At 39.4% G+C, this 16,143-nt stretch overlaps 1 protein-coding gene across 5 annotated transcripts in view; it reads left to right on the top strand.

Annotated features, from left to right (window-relative positions):
• SLC22A15 (solute carrier family 22 member 15) overlaps nt 1-16,143 on the top strand; it is a 90,400-nt gene that overhangs the window by 62,313 nt on the left and 11,944 nt on the right. For all 5 annotated transcript variants that reach the window (XR_011168720.1, XM_069090269.1, XM_069090266.1 and 2 more), the window contains 2 exons: nt 4,341-4,481; nt 10,533-10,618. Coding sequence is in view for 4 of the 5 variants with exons in the window: in XM_069090269.1 (XP_068946370.1) it covers nt 4,341-4,481; nt 10,533-10,618 (227 nt within the window). In the remaining variant the exon portion in view is untranslated. The remainder of the gene's footprint in view (nt 1-4,340; nt 4,482-10,532; nt 10,619-16,143) is intronic.

Below are 16,143 nucleotides of genomic sequence, written 5' to 3'. Positions count from 1 at the left end.
ATGTTTGCATGAGAAACAAGCCTTGTCCCTTAGTTTCCGTTGCTCTGTCCTCTGCTTTTGGCATCATCTTCTCTCCACAACTGATGTTAGATGCAGAGACCTTTTGACCTTGCCTGGGTAAACAATAGTAGGAGAGACAAATCTTTCTTAATAAGGTGTGTGAATCTCCTTAACAATTATAAGTGAAGAGGAATGCATACCATCATCTGAGGCTTTTAAATAGGACTTAAGTGGGGAGAAAACCTATTCTCTCTCTGTCTCTCTCTGTCTCTGTCTCTCTCTTTGTCTGTCTCTGTCTCTCTCTGTCTCTCTGTCTCTGTCTCTGTCTCTCTCTCTCACTTGGTTTTTTATGTTTGTTTTTCACTTTGAGGCTATCAGGGTTAAGTGACTTGCCCAGGGTCACATAGCTAGTAAATGTCTGAAGCCAGATTTGACTTCAGGGCTGGTTCTCTATCCACTGTGCCACCTTGCTGCCACTAAAGCCTTTAGTCTAAGGAATTTTATTGTTTTTTTTTTCTTTTTGGAGGGAGGAAGGCAGGGCAGTTGCAGTTAAGTGACTTGCCCAAGGTCACACGGCTAGTAAATGTTAAGTGTCTGAGGCCAAATTTGAACTCGGGTCCTCCTGACTCCAGGGCCAGTGCTCTATTCACTGTGCCACCTACCCGCACCATCTTAAGGAATTTTAGAGAAGTTCAGAATTGCCTAGTATTTCATAAAAATTTTCACCCATCTTCTCCTTCCTACATATCATGAGTTAAATTTTATGTACTTGACAAATTTGAATCCCAAGAGTTTGAAACACATGCGCAAGGCAAGTTAGGGGTTTAAACAAAACTTTTCTTGACTCTGCCTTAGAGTATAAACCACATTGTCCCTCGTTGGGACTATGGTATTTCTAAAAGCAGCTTGGGAAGGTTCTAGCTTGTAACAGGTTGTGTTCAAATTATTGGGAAGCAGGCAGCTCATGTAATGCATGATGGGTACACAACTTTGCCAGTGGTAGCTCAGGGCACAGTTAAATGAAGGTTTACAAAACTTTTCCCTTTATTCTACTGAGTAAAAGTGACCTGGTGCAGTACATAAACATATCATTGTTAGCTGTCTCACTAGGGTTATTAGACTGGACTGACTATGGCTCAAATGTGACTGCCATGGATGGCTTCATGGGTCCTCTAGTTGAATGCTGGAATGAGGATGGTGATTTCATGTGGATATCATCTTATGAGTAATCCTAGATAGAAGAATAGATAATACATGTCAAGATCACCAGACAGTGCTTTGCACATTACAATGGATCTTTAATAAAGCACTATTATTGGATTAAATAGCTATTCAAATATAGCAAGTAAAAGAAACAAATCCAGTCCACTGACTCCAAATCCAGTGCTCTACCCCAGAGTAAAGGTGACATCTGCTTCCTTTTCCTTTCTTTTTACAACACCATTTGTTGTCCAAACAATCCCTGTGTCATAGACACTGGGGACAGGACTGAAGGAGGAGATCAAGCGCTTCTTCAGAGTCATAGCTTCAGAACTAGAAGGAACTTTGGAGACCATCACCAGGGATGGGGAACTTGTGACCTCAAAGCCACACATGGCCTTCTGGCTCTTTTATTAAGGGGATTTATTCTGGAAGTCTGAATTCAGTCAAAGGGCTGCACTTAAGGACCTAGTGGGACATATGTGGTCTTGAGGCTGCAGGTTTTGCATCCCTAATAGTCCATCCCCTAATCTTACAGATGAGAAACTGAGGTCCAGAAAGGTCCCATGTCAAACAAATGTTAAGCAGGAGAGCCAGAATTTGAAGCAAGATAATAATCCTAAATCCAGGGCTTTTTCAGCAAGAGCACTTTGAATGTGGCATATGAAAATCATAGAATCAGACAATACTCATGAATTGAAAACTGGGGCAGATGTCAGAAAAAATCTAACCCCCTCATTTTACAGATGAGGAAAGTGAGGCCCAGGGAGGTTAAGGGCATTAAATTGCCCAAAGTCATACATGTAATAAATGTCGGAGATGTGATTCAAAATAGTGTCCTCTGACTCCAATATTCTTTAACCTGTATCACACTGTGAGTCCTGCCCTAAAATTTTTTTTCTAAGGTGGAAATTATTTAAATAATATAAATAAAAAATTTTATTTCATACATATATAATATGTATATAACATAGATATGAATCTCTCTATATAATATAGATTTAAATAAATGAGAGTTTATTTCATACATAGATATAATATGTATATAATATAGATATGAATCTCTCTATATATAATATGGATTTAAATAGGTCTTCTTTTACTTTCATGATAGCAAGGAAGATATTGCTTCATGTATACTTATTTTTTAACTGATTGAAAATCCTGTTTGAATTTTAGCTTATTGAGGTATCCTTCTGAGTGGCTAGGCGCCAGTGAGATGTAAAGTTAAACCTGAATTTTTAATATCTGCTCATACAAAATCTCACGAGATCATACCTTTAAACCTAGAAGATAGCTCAGAGACCATCTAAACTCACCACCTTGCTTGACCCTGAGGTTAAGCAACTTTCCTATTATCACAAATCTAACAAATGCTATGGCTTTTTAAGGGTCTATGGTAGCCTGAGAAAATACTGCTAAAGGTTACATAAAGATCACTAGTCATATCTAGAACTCAGTGAGAACTAAACTGGATTTTATATGTAGATTTATGGCTCCTAACCACCTTCAATAAAACTTGCTTGGGGGGCAGCCAGGTAGCACAGCGAGTAAGAGCACCGGCTCCAGTGTCAGGATGACCTGGAGATCGAATCCCAGGCTCAGACACTTAGTACCCACCCAGAAACACCTGGCCGTGTAACCTTGAGCAAGTTACTTAACCCCAATTGCTTAGGGGCAGCCAGGTGGCTCAGTGAGTAAGAGCACCGGCTCCAGTGTCGGGATGACCTGGATCAAATCCGGGCTCAGATACTCAGCACCACACCCAGAAATAATAACTGGCCGTGTAACCTTGAGCAAGTTACTTAACCCTGATTGCTTAAAAAAAAAAAAAAAAACTTGCTTGGGGACACTAGTTGGTGCAGTGAATAGAGCACCGGCCTGGAATCTGGAGGACCTGAGTTCAAATCCGGCCTCCCACACTTAACACTTACTAGCTGTGTGACCTTAGGCAGGTCACTTAACTCCAATAGCCCTGTCTTCCTCCCTCCAAAAAGACAAAAAAGAAAAAGAAAAGAAAACTTGCTCCACAGTATCTTGGGGGTTTTGTTGCCTCCTCTTTGCCATATCGATTTCTACCATTTTCCCTGACTGTATCCATTGAACTTCCAACTTGACTCCCATGCTACTTTGAAATTTATATAATCTTGACCCAATTCACTAGAACTGTAGGTTTCCTAGGGCTAGAATCAATATAATTTCCACTTGCATGTGTCCTTGCAATGCATGGCTTCAATATTTAATAGTCTGCGGCACATAGGAAGCAGAATTAAGCCAAAAGATGGAAATTGCACAAAAGGTAGAAACAGATGAACATGTTTTTATGTTAAGAACTCTGGAAACATTAAGGGTTTCCATGGCAGTGAAGTGTCACACCAATGCAGACCTTCGATCCCTGATTGCCTATTGAAGAGATCTCACATTTTGAGAACAGGAAAAGATCTAAATAACCCATTTGTCCAAATTTTCCTCGAAACGAGGATTCCTCTCATAGCTGTTGTTTGTGCTTAGTTCTGGAAGAGGACCATGGCAAAAGGGAGGTGATGCCATGACTTGCAAGTGGATTGGATTTAAGGGAGGCAGGGCTGTGCAAAGTCATCAGCCTCACTTTCTCCTCTGGAGCCATCTGGGTCCAGTGGCAGGATATAGATCAAGATGACTGGAGATGCCCCTCCCCCCCATAGCATTTACTTCTTGAATGGTTGGTCATCAACTTGAGAACTTCCAAGAAAGACGGCCCATTCCACGTGTTTCCTCTGCCTTGTACTGAGTCCAAGTCTACCTCTCTGCAGCATCCACACCATAGTATCCAATTCACCTTTATTCAAAAGTGTATATTTTCTCCATCTCTAATTTGCTTCAAAACTATATTCTAAACAAACACAATTTCCCACAGTGATTATTTCTATTCTAAGCCCAAGCCTAATTCAGAGTCTAAACCTAAACTTCCCTCCCCATACAATAGCCTTAGACTCTAAGACTATTATATGGGGAGGAGAGTTAATGTCCAGGGTCAAGTTCATGATGGAGGCATGAATATATTTGGTTGATAGTCTAGTGTGACATCACAAAATGCCTACTTATGTGTTTTTCCCAGTTGTCCCTTCTTTCTTCACCCCTTCATTTGTTCCCCTTTACAGGTTTGTGTGCAGCTTGGTTTATTATGGCCTAACCCTCAGTGCAGGAGATCTGGGTGGAAATATTTATGCCAACCTGGCCCTGTCAGGGCTGGTAGAGATTCCCTCATATCCTGTCTGCATCTATTTGATTAACCACAGATGGTGAGTAGAAAAGAATGTGAGCTGGGTTTTCCTTGTGTATTTTTGTGTGTGTTGTGGTCATCACATTTATACAGTATTTACTGATTTCTCTTTGGTGACAGAAAAGCCTCAGTCTCTTTTATGGGAAAGTCTGAATTCATTTCTTAATGGGATTTTTTTCTTTGTTGACATGTTTGAAGGTTTTAGTTGCATATATCCGGGCCAATAATGAAAGCCATTATCTGATGACTTTTGAGTAAACATGGTGCAGTAAATTGAAGAGTTCTCTTAGATGGACCTGGTATTCCATCTTAATAGACATAGCTACCATTACTTAATGGTAATAGCTATTATTCCCAACTAATAGTATTTGAAAGTTTTTACAAAAAGATAGTCTTATACAAGATTAAAGGAATCAAAGAACTTTCCTAAGTCTCAAAAAGGACTTGAGAGGACTAGATTTCTCATTTAATTGTGATTGATAGCTCTTTATTTTTCTATCACCTTCATTTCTAAATCTATCCCTCTCTTCTTGACCCATTGAACCATCCCTTATAAAAAAAGAATAAGAAAGGGGGGGGGGACCAATTAACCATATCTAATCAAAGCATCAGCTGTGTCTGTATATGCCATGTTCCACATCCATGCTCTATTCCCTCTGCAAAGTAGAAAAGGTACATTTTTTTCATCTCATAAAGGTTGTTACCAGTGCCTATGCCCAATGGATGTTGGATAGGCTGATCACAATATCATTTGAATTTCTACACCTTTAATAATAACTCGAAGTGCTACCACTTTGAGGTTGCAAAGAGCTTTTCTCATCACAATCCTATGATTGTATAGATATTATTAATCCCATTTTACATAGGAGAAAACTGAGACCAACAGAGATCAAGTGAATTTGCTTGTGCTTACAAAGTCAGTAAGTTGCAGAGTCTGTTCTCCAACTCAAGTCCAATAATTTAAGGCCCAAAATTTGGCTACACATCATGCTTCTTTTCCTCTGCGTGCTCCCTCCATCCCCCTACCCAAGAAGGTCATAAAGGGATTCATATCTTCTGCCATTTAACTCTTTATCAGAAACATCCCCAAAAGGCAAATTTTATAGATGTATTTGATTTGCACCTCTAAGTTAGTTAATCAGGAAAACCAAATTAAGTAGAACACCTTCTTTCCCAAGTGGTCGGGCCAGATTACTTTATGATTATTGGCATTCATCTGGCACTTCATGGCTTACAAAGCACTTTCCTCACAAGAATCCTAGCAATCAGCATGCCTTGTTTAATAAATCAGCATGCTCAGAAGAACTTACCTTTGTTTCCTCAGTCATTTCATCTTTTACCCACCATATGCAAGTATCATCTGATTTGTCCTGTGTAAAATGAAAGGGTTGGACTAGATGGTTTCTGAGGCCCCTTCCAGTTAGAGATAAATAATCTTTTAACCTCTAAGACCACAGAGCTAAGAATTGATGGGTCTGAGGATTCCGTTTTTTGCAGTCTTTTGACTCAGAGGCCAGTATTCTTTCTCACTGCCCCTCACCATTTCTATGGAATGGATTCTGAACCAGCAAGCATACTGTGTGGCCATGGTTCTATCATTCCAGAAACCCACTTCACGGCCACGTATTCAGCCAAGCTTGAGCAGTAGCAACACAAGCCAGGCAGAACACGGGGGCCTAATGGGGTCTGGCCGTGGGTGTGGGATTATTTGTTCATTCTCCCTCTGCCAGATGTCTGTTTTTAGGCAGGGCTATATTCTTTAATGAGCTGGGGAATGGCAGTTGGCCAGATACCCAGCATAGTAAAACAGCCCCACAAACCACTTAGCCTACCTCCTGTACTTGCTTCCCACAGTCTACACAAACCAACAAAATTCTCACTTGAATTACTGAGAAGAGTACAGTTACACTGGATTGTTACCCAGTGAGGCGTGAGCTTTCATGGGGCTCTTCAGTCCCCTGGCTGTTGAATTCTGAAATTTAATTCAGTTTAACAAATGTCCATTAAGCACCTACTTATGTATAGAATATTTGCTTAGAAGGTACCAAACATAGATAAGACACAGGTTGGGACCTCATGGAACTTGCAGTTCATAAATTAGATGGTCCTAGATGGGTCCCCTAAGGGGATTGCCTTTATCAATGGGCTTTGAGCCAGGTTTTAAGATTGTACACCCACAGTCACCTTTAGTCAATACATATCTGATGCCATAGGCATTGGTTGTCTCAACACTAGGCTTGGAGTCAGGAAACTGGGAAATCATCTCCAGAATTTACTAATTACTTGACCTGAGACAAGTCATCAGGTTAATAAGCATTTATTAAAGTGCATACTATGGACCAAGGGTTATGTTAAGTGTTGGGCATACAAAGAAAGACAAAAAAAAAACCAGCCCTCACCCTCAGGGAATGTACCTTCTAATAAAGGAGACAACACATCAGTAACTAGGTATTTACAAGATATATCTAGAAGAGAGTGCAGGTGATCTGAAAGGGAAGGTATGTGTGGCTACCAGCGACTGGGAAAGGCTTCTGACAGGAGGTGAGATTTGAGTCAAGTTTTTAAGGAAGCCAAGCAGTCATGGTGAGTGGACAGAGCATTCCATGTATGAAAGACCCAGATATGGAAGGCTGTATCTGAGAAACTGCAGGTAAGCCTGTGTAGCTGGATCATGAAACATATAAAGGGAGTAAAGAATGAAAAACCTGGAAAAGTAAGTCAGTCCTTTGAACCTCATTTGCCTTATCTGGAAAATGGAGATAATAATACTTGTACTGCTTTGTAAACCTTAAAGCTATCTACCAATGTGAAACACTATTATTACCTCCTCGGTACTAGGCCTCAAGTGTGGATCATAGAATTTAAGGCTGAAAGAGACCCTGGTCCAACCTCTTCATCTCACAAATGTGAGGAAAGATCAGATAAACTCAGTTGTTTTCTCAGAGCCATACAGGTAGTTTATAACAGACCTGGGATAGAAAGCCCTATTTTCTGACTTGATACTTTCAGAAGTTTAGGCAGCTAGATCAGTGAAAGTATCCATGGCTTGGGTAGTAGAAAAGAGACAGGGTGAATGGATAGACAAACCAGAAAAATAAAGATGAGATTTGGTGGGTGAATTACACTGAGTATGAGAAGGCATTTATGGATGGAAGTGACCATAGAATTCTAGAAAATACGAAGGTATTATTTGGGATGGCTGTCTGGGAGGGAGAGGGAGGCAGGGGGAAATTTAGGCAATATAAAAACAAAATATATCAGTAAATATGTATTTAAAAAAGAAAACATGGAGCTGCTTTCAGTTCTTTAGATGACATTTCAATTTTTTTGTGCATGGATGATTTTGCCCATATGGACACTTTCTTCACCAACCCTATTCTGCCTGTTTATTGAGTGTTATTACCCCCCACCAAATTCCCCTGAAATGTTATTATTCAGTGACTAACTCCCTGTTAGTGAGATGCCCCAACCTTGTCAATGGTAGTCCTTGGATGACAAATCTTCAGACAATCCCTGGGTATGTACGTGAAGTTTTTCCAGCTTGGGAGGACTTGATATTGCCCCCACCCCTCTGGCTTAGCCTCCCAGGCTTCCCTTCCCACAAAAATGAGGCATCAAATTAGGTCTTTAGTAGAGGTTAGAAGTCACTGTGCACCATAAAACCAGTGCCGGTGGTAGTGATATGCTTTTACTGCCCCTAATGAATCTGCTTTTAAGAACTCACGCTGACACCTTACTTATCTGGTGTCTTTGAGAAAATGAACTCTTACAATAAAGGCAGATTGTTTCTAATGACAGAAGCTTTGCCCTTTAAGAGGCAAAACTTGTTTTGTTTTGATCATGTTTATGAAATTGTTAAGCACATCTCCACTAAAACATAGCACACACTTCTGGCCTTATTATTTGAGACTGGCTCAAATATGGCTTTAGGACCATCAGCTGTATTGGGCTGATGCCCTAAGGGACTGTCGAAATATATGAGATATATACGCCTGCTTAGCCCTATACTCAGTGACCTCAGACTGCTCAGATATTGGGGGCTACTTGGATATTGGGGGATGGGGTACTTTGTTGTCCTTATCTCTTTTTCCTTGCTGTCAAAAGTCCCATCTTGCTTGCTTCCATCGTGTGTGGCTTAAATAGCCTCTGCTTCTAATTTTTTTTTTTGCTGACTCATATTTACTATGGGCTTGTAAAACAGATTGTTAGGTTCATTACAGTTGTAGGGAAAGTAAAGCATCAATAGTCACTGAGTGAGGGTTTTTACAAATAACATGCCGGCATGAGCATTATTACAGAAATGTTTACTCCACAAATAACCCGTGTGAATGTTATTACAGATATGTTTATCCCCCAAGATCTTTTTTTCTCCTGAGTTCTGTATGTTTGGGAAAGTTAAAATTAAAGATAAGTAAATTGTTATAGCATTTAGGCTTAAATTATATAGATTGTTTTCATTCTTTACTGAAGGAACATAGCTTAATGAAGAGGTGAGAAGAGTGTTGTCTGAATTTGCTTCACTGTCAAATGCACCCCTAACTTAGGAACGTTCCACTTGTGTGTGAAGAACTGTTTCTGGGATAAATGTTTCACATAATAACTATGATAAGAATAATAACTGGGTCTTAGAGTTTTGAAAAGTTCTTTATATACATTTTCTCATTGGAACCTCACAACGGCAATCCCATGAAGCAGGTATCCCTGAGATTATGACCTCCATATTAGGGATAAGAGAACGATGGCTTATGGGGTTCATTTCATGTTTTTAACTTCTTTATCAGACTTAACATGATATATTCTTAGAATATTTTTGATTAATAGAAAAGTTCATAACTTTTTTTTTGTCTCATGGAACCTTTTGGCATCCGATGGAGCCTATAGATGCCTTCTCAAGTCATACTTTTTAAGTAATTTTTTAAAATGCTAACTTTAAGTTAGAGGTTAGTAACATATTTATGCATATATAAACATATATGTGTATGTTTTTCCCATCCAAGTTCACTGATCTCCTGAAATCTACCTATGGAGCCTCTTTGGATCCATCGACCCCAGCTTAAAAACGTTTGTCTTAGTATCACTACACTAGCAATAAGCCCATTATCTTACAAATTGTATCAAATAGCTGACCATTGTGTGTTTGGGCAGAATTGGCTGATGACACCATCAGATTAATAGACCCATCATATAATACCGTGTTTCCCCGATAATAAGACACTGTCTTATTAATTTTTTGGACAGAAAAACACCAGAGGGCTTATTTTCAGGGGAGGGCTTATTTTAATGAACATTGACAGCAATTTTAATAAACAGGTAAATGTGAACAAAACAAAATGTACCTTTATTCAATAAGCAAATCACTGGGGAAGAACAGGATGACGCGCTCACTGCTGCAGCTCTGATTGGATGCAGCTTGGAGCGCGGCGTGCGTTTCACAGTTGGGGGAACGGTGCATACAGAGGGTACCATAATGTAGCGTGTAGCGCAGGGGATCACCTTCACTACAGTAGCAATCTCAATAGGGCTTATTTTCGGGGGAGGGCTTATTTTAGAGGAATCTTACACAGTAAGGGGAGGGCTTATTTTCGGGATAGGTCTTATTATCGGGGAAACACGGTAGTTCTCCCCCGACATGTTTGAGTTTGTTCTAAAAACCTGGTGCCTGTCTAGTTGAATGGCCCACGCATGGGAAGCTGGTGATTGACCGTCTTAGCTGTATTGGCAGTGTTATGTCTATTGCCAAAATCAATAGCAGTTAAGATAGCATGTATTCCAGTGACATCTTCTGCTGGTTCATTAATGTCTTGGCATCATCTGCACTTATCATCCAGTAAATGTTCCTTGGTTTTCTTCTTTTTATGTTGAGTCCCAATCACCTTCAGTTATCATTGTGCTGAATAAGAAAGGCACAGACATCTGTATACATGTATGTGTGTATAGATGATATATGTATGTGTACATACACACATACATAGTGAAACCAGAGGAAACCAAAGAAAAGGCCAGGTAGGAAGGAACAGGTGGATTTAGGAGATAATTAATAGGAGTGTCTCATTTGTTTTGATTCTTTTAGGTTTGGTCGCAAGCGGACCTTAGCAGTTTTTCTCTGCCTTGGAGGACTGGCCTGTCTTATTGTCATGTTTCTTCCTGAAAAAAAAGGTGCATTGTTTTTATTTTTCTTGCCAGGTTTTTCGTTAGCACTTTGATAATGGTGGATCTTAGCCTGGAAAAGTCTACCATATGCCACACTTTATTTCTATGACAGCGTATTCTTTAGCAATTGTGTAGGATATAATGGACCAGATCCTTCCTGGTGAGTCAGCTGTTCTCTGAGTGAATAATGAACTTTGAGCAGTGCATTATTAATTCTTTTGGGCTATTAAGCTACCATCTGGGTGGCTAGAGCATCATACTAGTAAGGCAAGATCTGCTAATTGGATCATGATAAGGACCTGTTACCTTCCCACAGAGAAAATCTCTGTTTTTTGTGGCCGTAAGATTGTACCCCTGATCTGAAACAACCAACTCTGAGCACATAGTATTGGCTACGAGAAGGGCTAGGAAAATTTACCAATCAATAACCATTTGTTATTGTAGAGAAAGTATTAACCTGGAGTCAAGAAGTCGGATTCAGAGCCCTCCTTAAATGTTAGCTGTGTGAGCCTGGGAAAGTCACTAAATCTCTCTGTGGCCATTTCCTCATCTTTAAAAATTAATAGATTGGACTTATTGACATATCCAATCCTCTGATACTATTCTGTGTGCCAGACACTGTGTTAGGGGCCAGGCATCTGATTTAGAACAAAGCTGTAGCCACTATGGAAAAACAACTTAAATGTCATTCCTAATACCGGTGTTCTCTTCATGGGTGAAATAACAATAACAACAACGATAAAATAATAACAACTAACATTTATATAGTGTTTATTATATGCCAAGCACTGTCTTAAATGCTTGTAACAAACATCTTGGTTTATCCTCACAACAACCCTTGGTGATGTTATTATTCATCTGGTCAGGTGCTTTTCACACCTCCAATTCCTTGGCATATTTAAAAATTATAAAATGAAGGTATAAAAGAGGCATTGCATTCCTCATCTCCTTGAGCTTTTGTTTCTATTCCCAGTGCCCAGGAACTGTTAGGGGAAAACAAGGAGAGTAAAATATCAGAAGATGGCCCTGCTATTTTCCCCATTCACACTGCCCCTAACCGTCAGAGATGTAGATTAATTTGGATTAATAGGAGACCTCCCTGGACAAATGCAGAAAAAACCAGAATGCCTTGATCGGATTTCACCCCGGTCTCCCAGTACTAAGCACAAAATAGGCACTTATGTATTTGTTGAATTGAATCAAATACATAATGAAAATGTCCACATGACCCTCCCAGTCTGATCCTATGTCAAGTCAAGTCAACAAATATTTATTAAGTATGGAATAAGGTAGAACCATGTGATGATACTCAAGTGAATCTATAATCTCTTTCATTTAGGATTTTCCTCCAACAAAGGAGATCACAGCCCACCCATTCCAGTCCATACTCTGTGAGTCTGTCTGATGTCTGCCACAGGGTATCTTCTCAATGTGCCAGAGGCCTTCCTTCATTTCTCCTTACTTCAAGAGGTTATCAGTGGAACACTTTTGCTGTACTCTTTACATTCTGCTGAGCTTCCTAGGACCTTCCTGTTCAGACCCCACAATTTTAAGCTTCTTTGTCCCTGCTCTCCCCTTGTTCATTTATGTTCTCTTACTCTCTTATTAACTACTGTTTACCTTATTAAATCTTTGTGTTGAAAAATTATTTGCCACACTGGTGTATCTTTTCTCCTAAGGTATACAACTGAATTGATTCAAACCACCTGGGCCTTTATACAATGGCCCTTTCTGAACTTAGGCATATTATGCCCCAAAAGGTAAGATCAAGAACTCATTCAAATTCCTGCCCCTGACTCTAGACCTGTAATTATCTCCCTTATCATTTTCTGTTTATTTCAGGAAGTTGTCCTGACCCTTTTTTTCTTATCACGAGAAAAATGGGAAATAAACAAAAGAAATTACATCAACATTGATTGTAATAATTTTATTAATATGTAACTGTTGTGAATCGGTTCCCACAATAAGGACAAAAGAATTCAGAATGGTTTTTATTTGGGAGGTGTTTGCTTTACCAAGTGGAGAAAGGTGCTGACCAAAGGAACACTTTTAGGAAATAAACTCATTTGTAAAATCTCATGAAGAAGGTTTATAGGTTGATATGAACAGTGTTGTCTCATACAACAGAGAGAAGCAATGGAGAGTAAAAGCAATTTTTTAAAATGTTGAAAAAAGATACAACTAAATAATGTCATACCTAGAGTATTTAATCATTAAAATTAAAAATATACATATGCAGATAACATGGTACAGGCTACTGGAGCTTCACAGAACCTCCTCAAAAACAAAACAAAAAAACTATAATCTCTCAGAGTTTAACCTCACCATCCACACAGGAAAAACCAAGTGGATGAAGAATGTCTATTGCCCAGATTATGACTTGTGTTTGAATGAACATTCTATCTATCAGGATAGCTAGCTAGATCTATATCTAGGACAGATAGTGCAAGTGTACAATGAATTGGAGTCATAATTGACAAGGACAAAGAGTGTAAACTGGATTGCCTTCAAGAAATTACAAAGTTCTTTACTGAGTCCAAGATTCTTATGTAAACAAAGGCCCATATTTTTAATACCAACATTCTGCCGATGTTGAGGCATGATTGGAAGATGTAGAATATGGTAGTGACGAATTTAAAAATGAATATCACATGAAGGTCAATGGAAGGTCAATGACATATTGTAACTGTAAGTTACAAAGGAAGTTCAAAGAAGAAGAGGAGTAAAAGGTATCATCAGGGAAATATATGGTAGTAAGAGAAGATGAATTGGTCATAGGGAAAGGAAAGTAGAACAGCTATACAGCAAGAGTGTTCCACTGATAACCTCATGAAGTAAGGAGAAATGAAGGAAGGCATCTAGCACATTGATAAGATACCCTGTGGCAGACATCAAACAGATTCACAGAGTATGGACTGGAATGGGTGGGCTGTGATCTCCTTTGCTGGAGGAAAATCCTGAATGAAAGAGATTATAGATTCATTTGAGTATCATCACCATATCCCATCCAACTATGTTTGATGATTCTGTGTAATAGATCTTTTCTTACCACACTGTTGTATGCCTCAGTGAGTAGGATCGTACCAGATCAGCTCCAGAGAAGTGAATATCTGGCCAATAGGCAAAGATTTCCAAGGAAACAAAGAATTGTATGAATTCCTGTGATAGGTTATTTCTGTGTTTCAAAAGTATGAATGCTAAAAGATATATGTGCTGATGGATCAGCTTAAATGGTTGCCCATATAACTGAACAACATATAATTAGTATGCATTCATTATCTGCTTGTTTTTTCCGGTGTAAATTGTCATGCAAAATTCTTTGGAGTTACTGTGAATTCCATTTAGAAATCTGTATGGTGTCTTTGGGCTTGATTTCATCAGCATGTTATTGTTATTGTTATTTGAACATGTTATTGTTATTGTTATTTGAACCAGGAGACTCATGTTTCTTCCATGTGCACTCAGAACTGGATTTACAGGACAGTGGTAGTTACATTTGGCAAGCAAACATCTCCCTGTTTTGTGGCTTGCTTCATATTAACAATCAGGATTGTGAAAGTTCTTTATTGCCTCATCTTTTAAGGAATAATATCTGATCTTAATATGTGCATAGGAGACATCTCTTTAGAGAGGGCCTTTAAGGCTGTATTCTGTTCTATCAAATCTCTAGTCATTCTTTTTTTGAAGCCTAGTCCCTCTCTGGCTGCCTTTTAATGGTGGCAGATCCAACAAGGTATTTCATTTTGCCCTGTTCATTATCCTTTTGTGGACCAATCTGATTCCAACATTCCCACTCCAAAGGGTTTTCTGCCTTTTTCCTCCATATTTCCCTCTTAACTCCCCAATCTTCAGCAATAGAAGATTTGAGCCATTGTAAAACATTCACTTTTGCCTTCCCTGGCTTGAAAGTATGTGCATCTTGTCTTTGAAATGAATTTCATTCAACCTATATCCAGTCTTACCATTAAGAACTTGCTATTCTGGGGTGGCTAGTTGTCACAGTGAATAGAGCACCGACCCTGGAATCAGGAGGACCCGAGTTCAAATCTGACCTCAGACATTTAACACTTACTAGCCATGTGACCTTGGGCAAGTCACTTAACCCCAATTGCCCTGCCTTTCCCCCTCCAAAAAACAAAACAAACAAAAATCTTGCTATTCCAAATTTCACCACCAAAGCTGCTACTTAAAAAGCTGGTTCCTCAGCTATAAAATAGTTGTATCATCATCCCAAATCTTTACCTACCCACCTGCTCTGCTGGGTCCTAACCTCTGCTGGTCATGTCAGACATCACACCAGCATGTGAGGAGTGAACATAAGAGAATGAGACTAAATTTTTTACATTCTAGTTAAAGCTTGATCATCCTAGCATTGCTACCTTCAGAGTAATTCCTCTAAGAGCTTAAACACTTAATCCCATGATTATAACCCATTTTTGACATTGCCTTCAGAGCCTTCGGCAGATTTTCCTTTCAAATGTTCTTATCGGTAACAAATCAACATACTTTTTTGAGGGTGAATTTGTGTGTGTGCATAAGCAGTCAATAGCTATTTGATGCCATCTAGGGAGTAAGGTAAGGAATCAACTTGGTAAGGTGGTGATGGTAAAAATTGGAAGCAGAAAACAGTGAACTTTATTTTAGTTCCTGGCTTGTAAATGAACTCTGATGGTAGCTCCCAAAGAGGAGTTCTGAAAGTGCAAAGCCTCCCAGAGTGACATCATAGAAGAACACAATAGTTTCTGGGAAAGACAAATTCTAGGCCACTGTTTTATGGCCATAAATTGCACACCCAGTCAGAGCTGCTGACATCACGGACTTCATTTGCCTTGTAAGAAATGAAGCCAAGGAATTAAAAGAAGCGAGTCAATGAGTAATGTGCAAAGCACTCCTAGACCATACATTGAGTTGCCGCCAAGCCCAGATTGTGGGCATAGATGGCAGAGGGAGAACCACCTTAGATCATATTCATTCATGATTGCTGGCGATTGTCTTTCTTCTGTAAAATGAGGGGAGTGAATTTGATGGCTTCTTAGGTCCTTTCCTGCCTTAAATCTATGTGGTCATAATTTTAGGGGTTTGCTACTGTCTTCTGCTTAATGGCCCCAAATGTCATCTGTGACAGACCTTTTCCAGACTTCGCTATCATTATGTAGGTCCTGTTGGAAATGTTTTGATGCCGTTTTTTTTTTCAATAAGGATTTTGCCTTAGAGTTTAAATTATGAGGTAGCGAGCCCTTAACTTGCTGCCAAAGATGTACAGAACCCTCCATGCTGGTGCTGTCTGGAAGACTTCAAAGTACGTCATTTCCAAAGATCGTTTCTAGAACCCAGCAGGTGAATACACCTTTCCGGGTTACCCTACTGCCCCAACTCATTATACTGACTCACTGATTTGGGGGAAAAATCATGGTTAAAGTTGGTCTGTTCTCCTTTTAAAGCTTAGAAAAAAAGAAATAGTTTAAAGCCCAACCAAAAACCCTAGAGAACAAAGGCCAAAGACACAAGTCATTGCTTGTTCGGTGAATTCC

This window comes from Petaurus breviceps, unplaced genomic scaffold (assembly GCF_028583685.1).
Source record: "Petaurus breviceps papuanus isolate PSGF00001 unplaced genomic scaffold, PetGlider_PUasm1.0 186, whole genome shotgun sequence".
Taxonomy (NCBI): domain Eukaryota; kingdom Metazoa; phylum Chordata; class Mammalia; order Diprotodontia; family Petauridae; genus Petaurus; species Petaurus breviceps.
The sequence above is the reverse complement of the archived record's forward strand: the minus strand, read 5'-3'. Positions and strand labels throughout refer to the sequence as shown.